Source organism: Thalassophryne amazonica, chromosome 8 (assembly GCF_902500255.1).
Source record: "Thalassophryne amazonica chromosome 8, fThaAma1.1, whole genome shotgun sequence".
Lineage (NCBI taxonomy): Eukaryota > Metazoa > Chordata > Actinopteri > Batrachoidiformes > Batrachoididae > Thalassophryne > Thalassophryne amazonica.
The window spans coordinates 69,326,916-69,345,058 of NC_047110.1; the positions used below are offsets into that span (position 1 = coordinate 69,326,916).

Sequence of the window (18,143 nt, forward strand, 5' to 3'; positions counted from 1 at the left end):
ACATGGATGTAAAAACAGACCACTACTGCCATCTAGCGAGTGACTGTATCAACTCAAACCAAACCAAATTTATTAATTTGTATAGCGCCAATTCATGACAAAATCACCTCAAGGCGCTTCACACAACAATACAGAAAACACAACAAAGAATTAAAAGATTAAAACATGATAAAAAGCAACCCATAAAAATTTAAAATATAATATAATATAATATATACACAATACCATAGTAGCAAACATAAAATACTAATGATAACACAGGGAAAAAAGGTGGGTCTTGAGTATAGATGTAAAAGTCTCAACAGTGTCCGACTGCCTTATGTGGAGTGGGAGATCGTTCCACAGGGCAGGGGTACAATACGAACAGGCTCTGTGACTGGCTGACTTTTTATTCACCCTGGGAACACAAAAAAGTCCCATACCCTGCAAACGCAGGGCCCGAGTCTGTACGTAGGGTTTAACCAGGTTCGCAAGGTAGACAGGTGCCAGTCCATGAACACTTTTATAGGCCAGTAACAGAACTTTAAAATCTGACCTCGCAGAGACAGGTAGGCAGTGAAGGGATGCCAAAATGGGCGTAATATGACCAAACTTTCTGCTTCGTGTCAGAAGTCTGGCAGCAGCATTTTGAACCAGTTGAAAACCCCTAGTGCTGGACTGCGGCAAACCAGGAAATAAAGTATTGCAATAATCCAATCTAGAACAGATAAATGTATGTATGTATACAAGATAAATGGAACAGGTAACATAATTATTGTGCAATTTAAACAATATACTTTATGTATTTTGAATAAATACTGTCATTATTATTGATTTAGAGTAATTATATTTTATTAATACTAAATACATAAAGCTGAGGATTATGCATTTCAAATGAATAGGATTTATTACAGTAATGAATATGCATCATGTAAGGTTTATTTGGTAGGTTTGTATTAAAATTATCTAAAAAAAAAAAAGTAAATGGGAATTTGTCATGTAATAAAATTACCTAAATCTACCGAACCCGGGCGCCTAAAGGCGACTTCTGCTCCTAACTTGCAATTAGGATGGGTTAAATGCAGTAAACACATTTCATTGTGCAGGGAACATGTTCCTTTGTGCATATGACAATAAAATTCTTTTGAATCCTTTTGAATCCTTGAATTCTTTAAATCTTAAAGTTAGGGTTAAATATTTCTGTGAGTGCAGGTCTGGGGACTGAGATGGCCATTCCATAATGTAAATGGTAAATGGACTGCATTTATATAGCGCTTTTCTATCTACATCAGACGCTCAAAGTGCTTTATAAATAATGCCTCACTTTCACCCCAATGTGGAGATGCTGCCATACAAGGTGCTCACTAAAGACCAGGAGCAATAGGGGATTAAATACCTTGCCCAAGGGCCCTTCATGATTTTCGTGATGAACCGAGGATCTTTTGGTCTCAAGCCCAACGCCTTAACCGCTGGACCATCACCTCCCCACCCCACCTCCTCACCCCGTACCAATGTTGTACTTGTCCCTCTGCATGAATGCCTTAGTAGATTTTGAGCAGTGTTTAGGGTCATTGTCTTGTTGAAAGATCCCGGCGCAACTTCAACTTTGTCACTGATTCTTGAACATTGTTCTAAGAATCTGCTGATATTGACTGGAATCCATGTGACCCTCAACTTTAACAAGATTCCCAGTACCTGCACTGGCCACACAGCATGATGGAACCACCTCCAAATTTTATTGTAGGAAGCAAGTGTTTTTCTTGGAATGCTATGTTCTTTTTCTGCCATACATACCACCCCTTGTTATGTCCAAATAATTCAACTCTTTGTGTTGTGGCGTGTACGCAGAAAAGGCTTCCTCTACATTACAGCATCATACAGCATCTCCTTGTGCAAAGTGCACTGTACAAGGTCTATTAGAAAAGTATCCGACCTTATTATTTTTTTCAAAAAACATATGGATTTGAATTACGTGTGATTACATCAGACATGCTTCAACCCTCGTGGACATGCAAGAGTTTTTTCACGCCTGTCGGTTACGTCATTCGCCTGTGGGCAGTCTTTGAGTGAGGAGTCGCCCACCCTCTCATCGATTTTTTCATTGTTTAGGAATGGCTCAGAGACTGCTGCTTTGTTTGATCAAATTTTTTTCAAAACTGTAAGGCACAACTGAGTGGACACCATTCGATAAATTCAGCTGGTTTTCGGTAAAAATTTTAACGGCTGATGAGAGATTTTGGTCTGGTAGTGTCGCCATAAGGACGTCCCATGGCGCCTGACGACGATCTGCGCTTCGAGGCGGCAGCGTCTCTCCGTTTCAAGTTGAAAACTTCCACATATCAGGCTCTGTTGACCCAGTAAGTCATCAGAGAACAGAGAACTTTCAGAAGAAGTCGGCATGAGGAGTTTATTCGGACATTCCATTGTTAACGGACATTTTGTAATGAAAGAACGTGCGGGCAGGGTCGCATGTCGGGCCGGACCCGACCGCGGGGGGTCGCGTCAGGAAAAACACCTCCGTTGGAAACCTTAACGGACAAGTTGGAACATGCCCAAGCTGTTAAACAATTTCTCAGTTACTCACTTGTTGAAAGCCATCAAAAGCCGCCTGTATTTTACAAATGGTTTTCAACACAGAGGTGTTTTTCCTGTCACGGCGCACACAGATTTGCGTGCACATCTTTCATTAAAAAATGTCCTTAAACAGTGGAATGTCCGCATAAAGTCCTCATGCCGGCCTCTTCTGAATCTTCTCTGTTCTCTCACGACGTCCTGGGTGAATTAAGCCTTAAATTAGGATGTTTTCAGGTCGAAACAGGCCGACGACGGCGCCTGGAAGCACTGCACGACGTCCTGCTCCGTGGGAAGTCCTTACACCGACAGAAACACCCCATAATCTCTCATCAGCCGTTAAACTTTTCACTGAAAACCAGCTTAATTTCTCGAATACTGTCCACTCGGATATTCCTCACAGGTCCAGAAAAATTTTGATAAAGCAACGCGCGCCGTCTCGAGCAGCGTGTGAAACAAAGGAATTCAGCCGAGTGGGCGGGACCACATCTCACTCAAGGCCTGCCCACAGGGAAATGACGTCACCGACACGTGTGAAAAAACTCATGCATGCGCACGAGGGTTCAAGCATGATTGGTGTAATCGCACGTCATTCAAATCCATATAGTTAAAAAAAAAAATAAAAGGGTCGGTTTATTATCTAATAGACCTCATATAGTTGAGCGATGCACAGAGACACTATCTGCAGCAAGATCATGTTGTAGGTCTTTGGAGCAGGTCTGTGGGTTGACTATGACTGTTCTCACCATCCTTCACTTCAGCTTATCTGAGATTTTTCTTGGCCTGCCACTTCAGGCCTTAACTAGAACTGTGCCTGTGGTCTTCCATTTCCTCACTAGCTTCCTCACAGTGGAAACTGACAGCTGAAATCTCTAAGATAGCTTTTTGTATCCTTCCCCTAAACCATGATGTTGAACAATCTTTGTTTTCACGTCATTTGAGAGTTGTTTAAAGGCTCCCATGTTGCCACTCATTAGAAGAGATGCAAAGAGGGGAAACATTTGCAAATGGCCACCTTAAATATCCTTTCTCATGACTGGATTCACCTTTATAAGGCGGTCGAAGGGTCAATGATCTTACCAAACCAATTTTGTGTTCCAATAATTAGTGCCAAATGTATTCAAATCAATAAAATGACAAGGATGCCCAAATTTATGCACCTGCCTAATTTTGTTTAAATAATTATTGCACACTTTCTGTAAATACTGTACTAGAAACTTCATTTCACTTCTCAAATAGCAGTGTGTTCGTCTGTTATATGATATATTTAACTGAAATTTCTGATCCATTGCTGAAATCCTAATGCATCCACAATTTCCATAAATGATTTGCAAAGGGGATCAGAGGGCTTATTTCAACCCAGTCTCATGGCATGTCATGATTCAGCAGCACGAAATACAAGTATACATTAATCTATTGGTACATGAATATTAAAATCACCAATAACCAAAATATTATCTGCACTACTTGGCAAATTAGAAATGAAGGCACCAAATTCATCTAAGAATTCAGAGTATGGACCGGGAGGTCTATAAACAGTGACAAAATAACACAACTGATTTCCAGTCTTCTGACCGTGACAATAAACAGCATCATGAGTACAGCGAACAATCAGATGCTCAAAGGAATTCTATTTGTGACCCCCAACAACTGATAAAGTAAACCTAGATTTATAAAGGCAACACCCCCACCTTGCTTCATCTCAGGAGACGTGACTAAATGTATATGCCAATGGCCAAGCCTCATTTAAAAGAAGGACAGCTGTAGGTCTCAGCCAAGTTTCACATAACCCAATCATATCTAAGTGGTGATCAACAATTAGATCATTAACCAGCGATGATTTTGAGGACAGTGATCTGATGTTAACGAGACCCAGACTAAGGACCTCAGTAGAATTAGCAGTTGAACAGTTCGACTTTAGGGGTGGCTCCAAAGCAATATATGCAAGGTGCCAAAAAGTAGGTTTAGGTTTAAAACATTCCATGCACAGTGTAGGTAACAGACATGAAATATTTGATATTGCTGGAACAGCAAACAGGCATCATCAATTTTAATGTCATCCAGTGCAGTAATGGATATTAAGTTTGCAAGACATATCCATCTATGATTTTATATGAATCCTCTCTGTTCGTCACTGTTATTAACATCTCTCTCTCTCTCTCTCTCTCTCTCTCTCTCATTTGTATTGAGAATGCATATGCTGAAGTGCTGAAGTGAGATCGTTTCACCTCAAGCTGGGATTTAGTGTGAGTGTGCCGACCTCCAGAATGTATTAAAATAAAAAAATGGCAGATATACAGGAAAAGACACCAGTATTAAATCAAAATGTTTCTTATTAAAAAAAGAAACATAAAGTATATGAAGAAAGATATTATGTCCAGTGAAGCAACAGCAAGAAAGATAGAGGGCGGGGGTGAAGGCCCTCCCTCACCCCATCCCCTCTCTTTCTCTCCGTCTCACCCCCCCCCCCCATCTCACCCCCCCTTCCGTACAGTATCTGGGCTCATCTCTGAAATCTCAAGGTGAACTGGGCGTGGCTAGAACTTGATCTCTATGTTGCAGCAGAAACCGCATCCTTCGTTTCTAATTCAGGCAACATCATCTATACTGACAATATGAGACAGCTGTGCACCAACCGCCAGATGTACATGTGCACGCACGCCAGCATGTGCACACACCCCTCTGAATGTAAATATTCTATCCTGCTGAAGTCTCAGTATGCTAACGAGCACTTATATAGCCTCGTCGGTAAGATAATAAATAATCATCATGAGCTCGGGAAGGGTGACCTGTGAGGATGGGACGGAGGTCAAAAGAGGCGGGGCAACAAAAGTGGGAAGACTCGTCTCTTTGAGACCAGAGAGGACAGAAAAATGAATGTCCATTTATCCCAAGCCAAACTCTTTCTTTGTGTTCTAACTTTGATCCGGTGAAAAAACAAAGTCAAAGGACAACACAACAGATCGTCACTTTTCCTCACTTCACAGTTTCCCTGTGACTCTCCTGTTCTCTTAAATCATCTCATCGTTTCTCCTCCTCTTCTCTGTAAGGAATCAGAGTACCTGTGAGTCTGAGGACTGCTGCCGGGATCACTTAATACAGGTATGTCTCTCTTTCCAAATTATTGAACAAGTCCTCTCGTTGCTTCCTCTCTGGATGATGGTGATTGTTACTGTACGGATGCACTAAACACTGCAAAAAGCAATAATCGCATGTGCACAGCTGTGCAGATGATTCTTCTGTTCACAGAGTTGGAGGTGCAAATCTGCAATCACAACCTTATCATTAAAGCCACATTCTAAATTCTACATTATCAAAACTAAAAAATATGGCTATTTTTCCAACGGTGTGACAAATTTGTCATTTTGGAGACAACACCTTTAGTTAGTGATGATACTTTATAATATCTGAACTATTTTGTAATAAATATTTTAAAGCACCCTGTTTATTTAGAAAAAAAAAAAAGTGTATTTCCTACAGATACATGATGACGTAAATGTGACTGATTCATTATAACTTTCCAGTCACATTATTAGAATACTGGCTAAAACATTTTGTTAATTTTTGTGGCAGAATAATGTGATTTATACTGAAGACCTGTCATGTGACTTGCTCATCCTTTTAAATGATTTGTCATTCTTGCTTCAGCTGCTGTTCCTATTAATATGTCAGTAGCAGTGGATTCTATATGAGTTGGTATTTTTCGAAAAATGCTGCATAATTATCGGAGCACAGTGGACGCTTACTGGGGTCAGTGCCGACTTGATGTGGCGTGAGATCACATCTGCTGAATCAGCTGTCGATACTCAGTACCTGTTATGTTTACAGAAAAGAAATACATTTTTGCACTTACGCAAGTGTTGAGTCCTTGCGCTCAGACGTATCCCTGATAGTATTTGTTAGCCTGCACTGAGTATGACCTTAGTGCACGAATCTCACCTACGGTGGTTATAGCACCACAACAGCAGAGAGACCCACGTACGATGCTTCAGCAACATATTTCTTCTTTTTTCCTCCTTCTCTTCCATCCACGTCAGCAAGTTTGACAGTGACAGCGGCTTGTATATCCTGCGTTCAAGAGTGAGTGCCACGCCAGCAGAACAGGAGATGTTATTTGACACTACTGGTTAAATGCTGTAGATAAGCACATTATTGCATCAAAAAAGATCTGATCATAGTATTTATGGAAACTTTGGTGTGCCAGTAAAGGTTGAATAGCACCTTGTTTTCAAAACATATTTTTGTGTTTATTCTTGTCAGATCGATTGCAGTGTGTATAATTGCACAACATCAGAGTGTTCAACATTAAAGTAAGAGGTACCCCAAGGTTCTGCCCTGGCCCCACTTTTATTCTCTCTTTATGTGGCATGTCTTGGGCAGATTATACTTAGTAATAGGTCTTATGCAGATGACATGTCTATTTATGCTGGCAATAGCTGTTACATTGCAAAATTGGAGGTTTGACTGGCTGAAAACCTGGATGTCATGTTTTACTTTTGAACACAGAGAAAACTGAGTTGATTGTTGTTGGTCCTGCTATATAGAGACACGCTTTATGATCATCAAAGTGAGACTTAAAAATCCTGAGTGATTTTTGAACCAACATTACCTTTTGATCTTCATATTAGAGATGTAGCTAAGACCATCCATTTTCATTTACACAACACTGCAAGACCTATCCTGTCTATTAAACACTGATTCATGCTTTTTGTCCGAGAGAACTGAACACTGCTGCAGTTATCGGTATGCCGAAAAATGTACTGCAATGCCCACAGAGGATTCAGAATACAGCTGTGAATTTTGACAAGAACATGAAAAACTGATGATAGATATTACTCATTAATAACCTTCAACATGCTGGATGGTTGTGCACCATCTTACATGGCTGAGCAGGTTTGACTATATGTGAGGACACTTGCCCAGCACTCACTACGGTGCCGATCTGTTGTTTGTCTCTTAGATTTGAGAGAAAATGACCATGGTAAAGTGTTTTCCTTATAATGCTCTGTTGTGACCAAAAAGTCTACCAAGTCTGACTGAGGTTTTAAAAACTCGACAAGATTTTTCTGCTCTTGGCTGCCTACACTGATTTATGCTGGATAATTTTAATCTTGATGATTTCAGTTCTTTTTAAATGTATTTTTATGCCTCGTTCAGTCAAATTGGGGGGGTGGGGGGGGCATTATGTCTTCCCCTGTTTAGGCAGCCATTTGGGCATCTGTAAACTTTTTTTTCCTGCACAATAACTAAAGAACACTTTGCCTGACTGAAACCATTTCTTGGTGGTGTACTGGAGGAGGCTTGAGGAAGGTTCTGTTCAAAAATGGCTGTCATCTGTTGTGTAATATGGCAGCAACGGACCCCAGATTGACTTTTGTTTCCAAGCAACAACAAAAGAACACCTCCTTTGATTGAAAGTATTTCTTGGTGGTGAAGTGGGGGAGGCTTGTCCAACATTTCCTTTGAAAGTCTTTCAGTCTTGAGCTACATAAATAATTTCCAGACTATTAACTATAAAACTATACACCAACTTAACATAAAAGGCAGGAGGCATATGCTATGATTTGTGTTGCTCATTTGACTATTAATATGTTATTAATTAGTTATTTTTAATTACTATGCTTTGAATGTTGTTTTTCTCACATTATTCAGCTATTTATAATGTGAAGCACTTAGTATTTGTTTGCAGGTCAAATATCAATCAATCAATCAATTTTTTTATATAGCGCCAAATCACAACAAACAGTTGCCCCAAGGCGCTTTATATTGTAAGGCAAGGCCATACAATAATTATGTAAAACCCCAACGGTCAAAACGACCCCCTGTGAGCAAGCACTTGGCTACAGTGGGAAGGAAAAACTCCCTTTTAACAGGAAGAAACCTCCAGCAGAACCAGGCTCAGGGAGGGGCAGTCTTCTGCTGGGACTGGTTGGGGCTGAGGGAGAAAACCAGGAAAAAGACATGCTGTGGAGGGGAGCAGAGATCGATCACTAATGATTAAATGCAGAGTGGTGCATACAGAGCAAAAAGAGAAAGAAACAATGCATCATGGGAACCCCCCAGCAGTCTACGTCTATAGCAGCATAACTAAGGGATGGTTCAGGGTCACCTGATCCAGCCCTAACTATAAGCTTTAGCAAAAAGGAAAGTTTTAAGCCTAATCTTAAAAGTAGAGAGGGTGTCTGTCTCCCTGATCTGAATTGGGAGCTGGTTCCACAGGAGAGGAGCCTGAAAGCTGAAGGCTCTGCCTCCCATTCTACTCTTACAAACCCTAGGAACTACAAGTAAGCCTGCAGTCTGAGAGCGAAGCGCTCTATTGGGGTGATATGGTACTACGAGGTCCCTAAGATAAGATGGGACCTGATTATTCAAAACCTTATAAGTAAGAAGAAGAATTTTAAATTCTATTCTAGAATTAACAGGAAGCCAATGAAGAGAGGCTAATATGGGTGAGATATGCTCTCTCCTTCTAGTCCCCGCCAGTACTCTAGCTGCAGCATTTTGAATTAACTGAAGGCTTTTTAGGGAACTTTTAGGACAACCTGATAATAATGAATTACAATAGTCCAGCCTAGAGGAAATAAATGCATGAATTAGTTTTTCAGCATCACTCTGAGACAAGACCTTTCTGATTTTAGAGATATTGCGTAAATGCAAAAAAGCAGTCCTACATATTTGTTTAATATGCGCTTTGAATGACATATCCTGATCAAAAATGACTCCAAGATTTCTCACAGTATTACTAGAGGTCAGGGTAATGCCATCCAGAGTAAGGATCTGGTTAGACACCATGTTTCTAAGATTTGTGGGGCCAAGTACAATAACTTCAGTTTTATCTGAGTTTAAAAGCAGGAAATTAGAGGTCATCCATGTCTTTATGTCTGTAAGACAATCCTGCAGTTTAGCTAATTGGTGTGTGTCCTCTGGCTTCATGGATAGATAAAGCTGGGTATCATCTGCGTAACAATGAAAATTTAAGCAATACCGTCTAATAATACTGCCTAAGGGAAGTATGTATAAAGTGAATAAAATTGGTCCTAGCACAGAACCTTGTGGAACTCCATAATTAACTTTAGTCTGTGAAGAAGATTCCCCATTTACATGAACAAATTGTAATCTATTAGACAAATATGATTCAAACCACCGCAACGCAGTGCCTTTAATACCTATGGCATGCTCTAATCTCTGTAATAAAATTTTATGGTCAACAGTATCAAAAGCAGCACTGAGGTCTAACAGAACAAGCACAGAGATGAGTCCACTGTCCGAGGCCATAAGAAGATCATTTGTAACCTTCACTAATGCTGTTTCTGTGCTATGATGAATTCTAAAACCTGACTGAAACTCTTCAAATAGACCATTCCTCTGCAGATGATCAGTTAGCTGTTTTACAACTACCCTTTCAAGAATTTCTGAGAGAAAAGGAAGGTTGGAGATTGGCCTATAATTAGCTAAGATAGCTGGGTCAAGTGATGGCTTTTTAAGTAATGGTTTAATTACTGCCACCTTAAAAGCCTGTGGTACATAGCCAACTAACAAAGATAGATTGATATATAATATATAATCAAATTGATATAAATATAATCAAATTATATTATTATTGCTGTTGCTATTATTATTATTATTATTAGTGTATCTGAAGGGTGCTACAGGTGTCCAACCATGAACATATTGATCATATTGATCATTTTTTTCTCTTTTATTCTAGGAAAATTTTCCAGGCCGCATAATGACTGGAAGTCAAGGAGTTGCTCCAGCTGCACAAAGCCCTGCAGCTACACCTCCTGGATTACCTAATGACAACGCTACCAAAGAACCGGGCCAGACAGAAGAGAAAGAACACAGTCTGAACAAGTTTATGAGTGAGGTGCACCACATCCACAGTGAGTCAGAGAAAGTCAACTCATGTTCGGTGGACAAGCATTTCACAAAATTAATCTGAAAATTTTTAAATTGTGCTTCAAGGAAGAGTATCAAACTGGGTTATGTGAAGCCATAATCCAATTTGATGTTTCAGTGGTGCACTTTGATGGTACATGTAGAGTACATCTACAGTGAGGTCCATAAGTATTTGTACAGTGGCACAAGTTTTTATTTATTTTGTAATTTTGTATTGTATTGTTGTATTTTTGTAACCACAATGGAATGGAAATGAGACAATAAAGATTTTACTAACATGTATAATTTAATTCTATGTCTTTAACAACAACAACAACACTATAGAGGAATTACAGCTGTTTCATGCACAGGCCTTCTATTTTCAGAAAGCCAGAAATAAAACATCTTAATATAAGGATTATTGTTATTCCAAATTGTCACTTTATAGCCAAGTTTCTTTAAACAAATCAGGGATGGTTTCATGAACATTTCCTACACACTGAATATTATTATTGATATCTATCTATCTACACACACACATCTATACAAATATATATATATATATATATTCCCTCACTACCATAAAGTCATCCCTACACTGAACGGTACTGTACATCTGTACTCACAACACCTGTTTTTGCACTGTCCCATTACATTACGTTTTGCTTATTTAACAGCAAATATAGTTTGTCAATTTGACTCTTTTACTTCTTATAGAAGTGTTTTTCTTTTCTTTATCTCATTGTTGATGCACCGAATCAAATTCCTTGTATGTGCAAACTTACTTGGCAATGAATTCAATTCTGATCTGATTTTGATATTAATCTGTTAGGGCACTTGTTTCCAGAAGATTCCTGGTTTAAGACCAGGCATAAAACTTGTGCCAGATCAACATGCAAATCCTTCTTGGATCTGTACTAGTAGCATTGAGTGAAAAAAGGAAGAAGCCAAAGGGACTTACTTGACATTATTCATTAAGAAATACAAACAGAATGATAAATATGTTGAGAATGGAGTCAACTTGCAAGATGGAGAGTGGTGAGGAAACCCACTAAGACACCCAAGACCGCTCTGAAGGTGTTTATGTACCAGTGAATGGAGAAATTGTGCATCATGCAACTTTTGTCTATTGAACCGCTGGTCAGTACTTCATGATGAAGTAGAACAACAACAATATTTGCAACAGTGAATAGTTGAACACCTCAAATTAAAATTTTGATACCATTGTTTTTGTGTTTTTATGTGAATTTGCAGTGCAATCATGGGCTGTAGCTGCCATTTGCATTGTGAGTTTGTGCATTGTGCTGTCATGTATGGTGTGCATGTGGATGAAGAGCCTGAAAAAGAAGGACAAGGACAAAGAGAAGGACAAGAAAAAAGGAAAAGAGAAGGGTAAAGGAGGTTCTGACACCGAAATGGGTGGAGGTTACAATGAGGTAAGCAACACAAAAACAGTCTCCGCTTGTACTGCAGATGACGTCAATGTTTCAAAGTCATGACATCCAGGTCACCCAGAACTAATAAAATTATGAATCGCTTTGCACACTGCACATGCTGTATTATAAAATCTGGGAAAAAATTCAAAAGATTTGGAGTGTTGGACTGATAAAACTCATGTCCTCTCACTGATGTGTAAAACTGACTTGTTTAATTTAAACGATAACTTTCAGATGTGTAACATTTTATTTAATTAGTTCTTAATTTCTATTTTGCATGTGATCTACATGTGCCTATCTGCAGCTAGTGAAAGATGAAGGAAACAAAGAAACAGCACTGTCAAATAATGAGCCCAAGGAGGAGGAGAAGCTAGGCCGGCTGCATTTCTCATTAGACTATAACTTCACAGAAAACACAGTGGGTGGCTTCTGTAAAGCATAACATACTTTATTCCACCATCTACCTCCTTCAAAATGTTGCATTCTTTCTATTATTTAGTCGCATTGTAATTCCTTTCTTTTTTGGCTTTCCTCTGCTATAATATTCTAGCTGGTAGTGGGTATCTTGCAGGCTGCAAAGCTTCCTGCTATGGATGTGGGAGGAAGTTCTGACCCCTATGTGAAACTCTTCCTGCTGCCTGATAAGAAGAAAAAGTTTGAAACTAAAGTCCACAGGAAAACCCTTGAACCCAACTTCAGCGAGACATTCATATTCAAGGTAAGTTCAAATTCACTGCAGTGAGGAATTTTGGGGGTGGGTATTGCGTATAGTTGAACTTTGGGTGTGTGTGTGTAGGTACCATACACTGAACTGGGTGGGAAGACTTTGGTGATGACCGTGTATGACTTTGACCGTTTCTCAAAACACGATGCTATTGGAGCTGTGAAGATCCCAATGAGCAGTGTGGACTTCAGCCAGTCTCTGCAGGAGTGGAGGGACCTGCAAAAGGCTGAGAAAGAAGAGGTGAGAGCTTATAGAAAAAACTGAAACACTAAAAATATTTCACAGTTGAGCTGAACCATCTTCCACCTGGTACAAAGCAGTGCAAAGTTTCTGTGAAGGCTCTCAGTTGTCCAGGTGGTTTCCATAGTAGAGCAGCTTGAATCTTCAACTGGACTGGGTTGCTTGACGCGAGGACGTTTCGCTTCAAATCACAGAAGCTTTCTCAGCTAAAATTATTGCTCTGGTAGTCTGACTTCTGTCTGACCCTTGTAGAGAAGACCCTTGTTAAGAGGAAGACCTTGAGAAGACCTCTGTTAAGAGGAAGCTTCTGTGATTTGAAGCGATACGTCCTCGCGTCAAGCAACCCAGTCCAGTCGAAGATTCAAGCTTCTCTACTAAGCAGTGCAAAGGTTATCATTGGTTTCCAACAGCTGCAGTTGTCATTTTCACGTCCAGCACCCATGTTCTTTAGATAGCAGGTGCACTTGCTCTCATTTGTGCACCAATGGATGTGTTGGTTTAAAAAAGTAGCTGTGGTCATGCACATTTCTGTCATAAAGAGGCTGAGGTTGAGGATCTGGGTGGGTAACCAACGAAAGTCTCAACGAAGGACTTATTTCCAGAAGGGCCCACGGTACGTGTCTCTCACTCCTCCCCAGCACTGTTGTTAAGAGTGCCAGTTTGGAGCTTGGCTGCAATCGGGAAGCTAACCCGAATTGCTGGCGTCCCAGTCCAACCAGTCCAACCAGTCCAACGTGCAAGCCGTTACGCCACCACCTCCCTACACTGAAGGCAGAAAGTGACTGTGCCATATGCTGTCAAAAAACACTCTGAAATTGAGCACAAGTTGTCCTGCTACAAGGGGCTTAACAAATCTACACATGAAAGTGTGAAAACAGATCACAGCCACCAAAGCTCCCTGAGGTGAAACAATAAGGTGATGTTTTGTATTTTTTCATTATTGTTTACATTTATTTTGTTTGTTTATTTTCAATTCAGGTTGTTGTGTGTACAAGTAGCATGTGTTGTGATCCCACTTATGTAAAGTGTATCTGAATATTGTGTGGATTAAATACAAGAGGAGAAAAAGTAGGGTGTGGTTCTCCATTTTTGTATTCTGAGAAACCACACTGAAAAAAATATTATACTTTGGATCAACTTAAAAAAATTTGTGTAATTGAGCATCTGATGCAGATGGAAAAGCGCTATATAAATGCAGTCCATTTTATATGTAATTTGTTACAGCTATTTTTTTTTTAGTTTTTCACAATGTATAGTTATGATTTGGTAAAGTGATTCCAGCAGATTTAAATTGGAAAGCACAATTTTTCATTAGACCAATGTAAATAAGTACTTTGAATGAAGTGCACTGATGTTTCACTTTTTTCAGTGCAGCTTTTGTCAACATTCCACACAGTGAGTCAAAATTTCACACAGTCTTGAGAAATATTGGTTTCTCCGAATACAGATGATGGAGAAGCACGCTTTATCAGGCTGAATCAGGCTTAAATCTCTTAATCACCCCTCATATTTAACCTGTCCACACACGTGCACAACACACGTGCACTCTACTTGTACACGCAACAAACCAGAAATGAAAATAACTGAATAAAATAAATGTAAACAATAATGGAAAAGAAAACTTCACCTTATTGTTTCACCTCAGGGAGCTTTGGTGGCTGTGCTCTGTTCTCACACTTTCATGCGTAGATTTGTTAAGTCACCAGAAAACCTCTCACTTAAGTCCACATAATGTCTAAGTAACAGGTTCCAATACACAGTGGCTCTTATACTGCTCTTGCTCTAAAAAAAATAAAAAAAAAATTATTTGGGATAATCATAACACAACAAAACCCCACATAAGTTGTGTATTTCAGGTAATCCTCCACATCACAATGAAGTTGCAACAGGTGAAGGGAAATGTTCAAAAATGGTGATAAACTGCAAACTGTTTGCACATAAACCACAACTCTCCTGCTGTGCTGGTTCTGTTGGACCTCACAGCAGCCTTTGATACTGTGGATCACACAGTACTTGTTTCCCGGTTGGAACATTTTATTGGCATTCATGGTATTGCACTTGAGTGGTTTAGATCATATTTGGCTGAAAGGAGCTTTTCTGTCATGATTGGGGACCTTTCCTCATCAACTGCTCCTCTGTGCTGTGGAGTGCCGCAGGGATCTGTCCTTGGGCCGATTCTATTTTCTTTGTACATTCTGCCATTGGGGTCAATTATAACCCAGCACAATTTGTCCTTTCATTGTTATGCAGATGATCTGCAAATCTATCTGCCTGTGAGGACTAATGGGAGTGATGCTTTGTCATCATTATTTAATTGTATTCGTGATGTAAAGCAGTGGCTGTCCCGAAACTTCCTTTACCTGAATGATGGTAAAACTGAGATCATGGTGTTTGAGTGCACTGGCATACCAAATGTGGTAACACCAAATTTCGGTGCTTTGGCTAACTGTAAAACCAGCTGTCAAGAATTTGGGAGTGATATTTGACAGCTGTTTGAGGTTCGATCAACAGATAAATTCTGTTGTCAAAGCTAGTTTTTTCCAACTTCGCCTCTTGGCTAAAATAAAGCACTTTCTCAGTAGACGTGATCTTGAGACGGCCATTCATGCTTTCATCAGCTCCAGACTTGATTATTGTAATGCACTTTATGCGGGCATTAATCAGTCGTCTCTTGCGCGTCTCCAGTTGGTGCAGAATGCTGCTGCTCGTTTTTTGACAAACACTTCTAGACGTGAGCATATTGCGCCCATCCTATACTCACTCCACTGGCTTCCAGTTCGTTTTAGAATTGATTTTAAAATTTTAATGTTTGTTTTTAAAGCTATTTATGGCCTTGCACCTCCCTACTTGTCTGAAATTTTAACTTTGCGCACCTACAGTAGGACGTTAAGGGCGTCTGGCCAGCTTTACTTAGATGTTCCAAGGTCAAGATATAAACGCTGGGGTGATCATGCTTTCGCGGTAGCTGGCCCCAGACTGTGGAATGAGCTACCTCTTGAGTTACGTACTATTCCTGACCTAGCACTTTTTAAATCTAAGTTAAAGACTTATTTATTTAAACTGGCTTTTAACACTTAGTGGGGAGGTGACATGTTCTGTTACTTTTATGTTCTTTTTATGTGTTGTTTTAAAATTTTATTTTATATGTGTTTTATTTTGTAAATTTGTGTTTTTAATGTTAAGCACTTTGGACACCAGTTGGTGCTGTAAAGCGCTTTATAAATAAATGTTGATTGATTGATTGATTGAACTCTGGCGGCCGTTGCTGCACACTGTCAGTGTCTGTCCATATATATATATATATATATATATATATATATATATATATATATATATATATATATATATATATATATATATATATATATGAAAGCTCTTTTCTGAATAATACTGTGTGGGGGGGCAGTACTTGGTTTTAGCTTTGGACTATAATGTATTATTGCTTGGATTCTATCTGGCACTTTGCAAAAATCTGCAGAAGTCTGCAGTCTGTTGTAATTTAGAGATGTCACATTAAACAATTCAGTTGCAACTGTAACGCAATTATTTTCATTTTTTGGCTGATTCATCAAATATAACCCTCAACTCATGAACTCTGTTTTAGAGCGAGCGGCTTGGGGATGTATGCCTGTCCTTGAGATACGTCCCTACTGCAGGGAAGCTGACAGTAGTGATTCTGGAGGCCAAAAACCTGAAGAAAATGGATGTGGGTGGATTATCAGGTGAGGTCTGCAGCAAAGAAATATGAATTTACACTGGGTTTAAATCCACTCCAAGTCAAGCACCTTTATATCAGGATTGCAACAGGCATTTTAAAGTACACATGGCGACGTAAAGTATGCTTGACCAGTATTCAAAATATACTTCACTCCTGCAAGCAGAAAAGATAAGACATCCATTTCATTACGGTGCACACACCTAAGTGCAGTTTCTATTTGGTCGACTTCACAAGCAGCTCCAACAGATGTCCCTGCACAGTGATGGAGGAGGCACTATGCCAGTGCCAGACTGCTGGTCCGTCACTGTGACATAAAACCACCCGTTCTCTCTTTCAGACCCTTATGTGAAGATCCACTTAATGCAGAATGGGAAAAGACTCAAGAAAAAGAAAACGACAACAAAGAAGAACACGCTGAACCCTTACTACAATGAGTCATTCAGCTTTGAAGTGCCATGTGAACAAATAGAGGTACTATTTAAGGCACACACTGCATCTGTTCAACAGTGCCACTATCATTAAAACATACATTTTGTCTGTGTGCCTTTCCTAATTTATAGAAGGTCCAGATAGCAGTCACTGTGTTGGATTACGATAAAATTGGGAAAAATGATGCCATTGGTAAGGTACTGCTGGGAGGAACGAGCACTGGGACTGAGCTACGCCACTGGTCAGACATGCTGGCCAACCCCCGACGGCCAATAGCCCAGTGGCACAGCCTTAAACTAGAAGATGAAGTCAACGCCATAATGTCGAACAAGAAATGAAACTCGAACCCCGCAGTAGGGTAGCACAATGCAGCTGTTCTTTGAAACCTTGCGCCTCTTACCTCAACGATCATGTTCCTACCTCTCCCCCTCTTAAAAAAGCCTTTAAGCTACTTAACTCAGCAAAATGTTTCCAACAATCCCCACTTACCTTTGACACCATCAGAGCCAGTATTACAAACCTTAAGTCTTCTCCATTTAACAAATCTCTCATTCTGCCGACACCTAAACTGCTAGATTTAACAAAGATGTACCATTATGCACAGTGCTATGAAAAAGGTGACTTATTTCTAGACCTAAGAGAATGTATTTCTTCTTATAATATATATATACTGGTCGACAATATGCAAGCCACAGTTGAAATACACATGATTAACCTGTAGAGGGAGACAATCCAAAATGTTGATTTGACATCCAAACATCACAAGCATTTTGCCTCTGTCCCCATATTTGAGATGTTATCTATAGGGTGTCCCCCAAAAAATATACAACATTTAAAACACTCGGTTTGACCCTTAAATGTTACAAACGTAATCACTTATGTTTCTTTTTTACTTGCAGAGACCCTGTAGTTTATGTTGATGCCAAGCAAGACTCAGGAAAATGCCAAGATTAACCATACTACAGCGAACAAAAATTATTATGTTTTGGCACCAGACCAAGAGTGTCAAACAGGTGCAGCAACTTTATGCTAGACTGACAAAATGCAGGGCCAATATTGACATTGGTATGAAAAACTTCAACCTTTCAGCTTTCTATCCAGCCATAAATTTATTTCCTAGACATATGCTTTGACCATTTTATTTGCTGATAAAATGTTGCATATTTTT

General features: G+C 39.6%; 1 protein-coding gene across 1 annotated transcript; it reads left to right on the forward strand.

Moving 5' to 3' along the window:
• Positions 1 to 5,585: 5,585 nt before the first annotated feature.
• syt1b (synaptotagmin Ib) lies at positions 5,586 to 17,775 on the forward strand. The gene is made up of 9 exons (XM_034176575.1): positions 5,586 to 5,652; positions 10,259 to 10,433; positions 11,683 to 11,864; positions 12,169 to 12,282; positions 12,415 to 12,582; positions 12,661 to 12,828; positions 16,433 to 16,550; positions 16,884 to 17,017; positions 17,107 to 17,775. Exons 2-9 carry the CDS (start codon positions 10,280 to 10,282, stop codon positions 17,311 to 17,313), a joined length of 1,245 nt encoding a protein of 414 aa, XP_034032466.1. The 5' UTR covers positions 5,586 to 5,652; positions 10,259 to 10,279; the 3' UTR covers positions 17,314 to 17,775.
• The last annotated feature ends 368 nt before the right edge of the window (positions 17,776 to 18,143 follow it).

Bases quoted from the DNA above. Each gene is read 5' to 3' on its own strand.
- syt1b (XM_034176575.1), top strand. From the start codon at position 10,280: ATGACTGGAAGTCAAGGAGTTGCTCCAGCTGCACAAAGCCCTGCAGCT. The intron at 12,283-12,414 runs GTGGGTGGCTTC...ATAATATTCTAG, and splicing joins ATAACTTCACAGAAAACACA to CTGGTAGTGGGTATCTTGCA. The intron at 12,829-16,432 runs GTGAGAGCTTAT...ACTCTGTTTTAG, and splicing joins AAAAGGCTGAGAAAGAAGAG to AGCGAGCGGCTTGGGGATGT.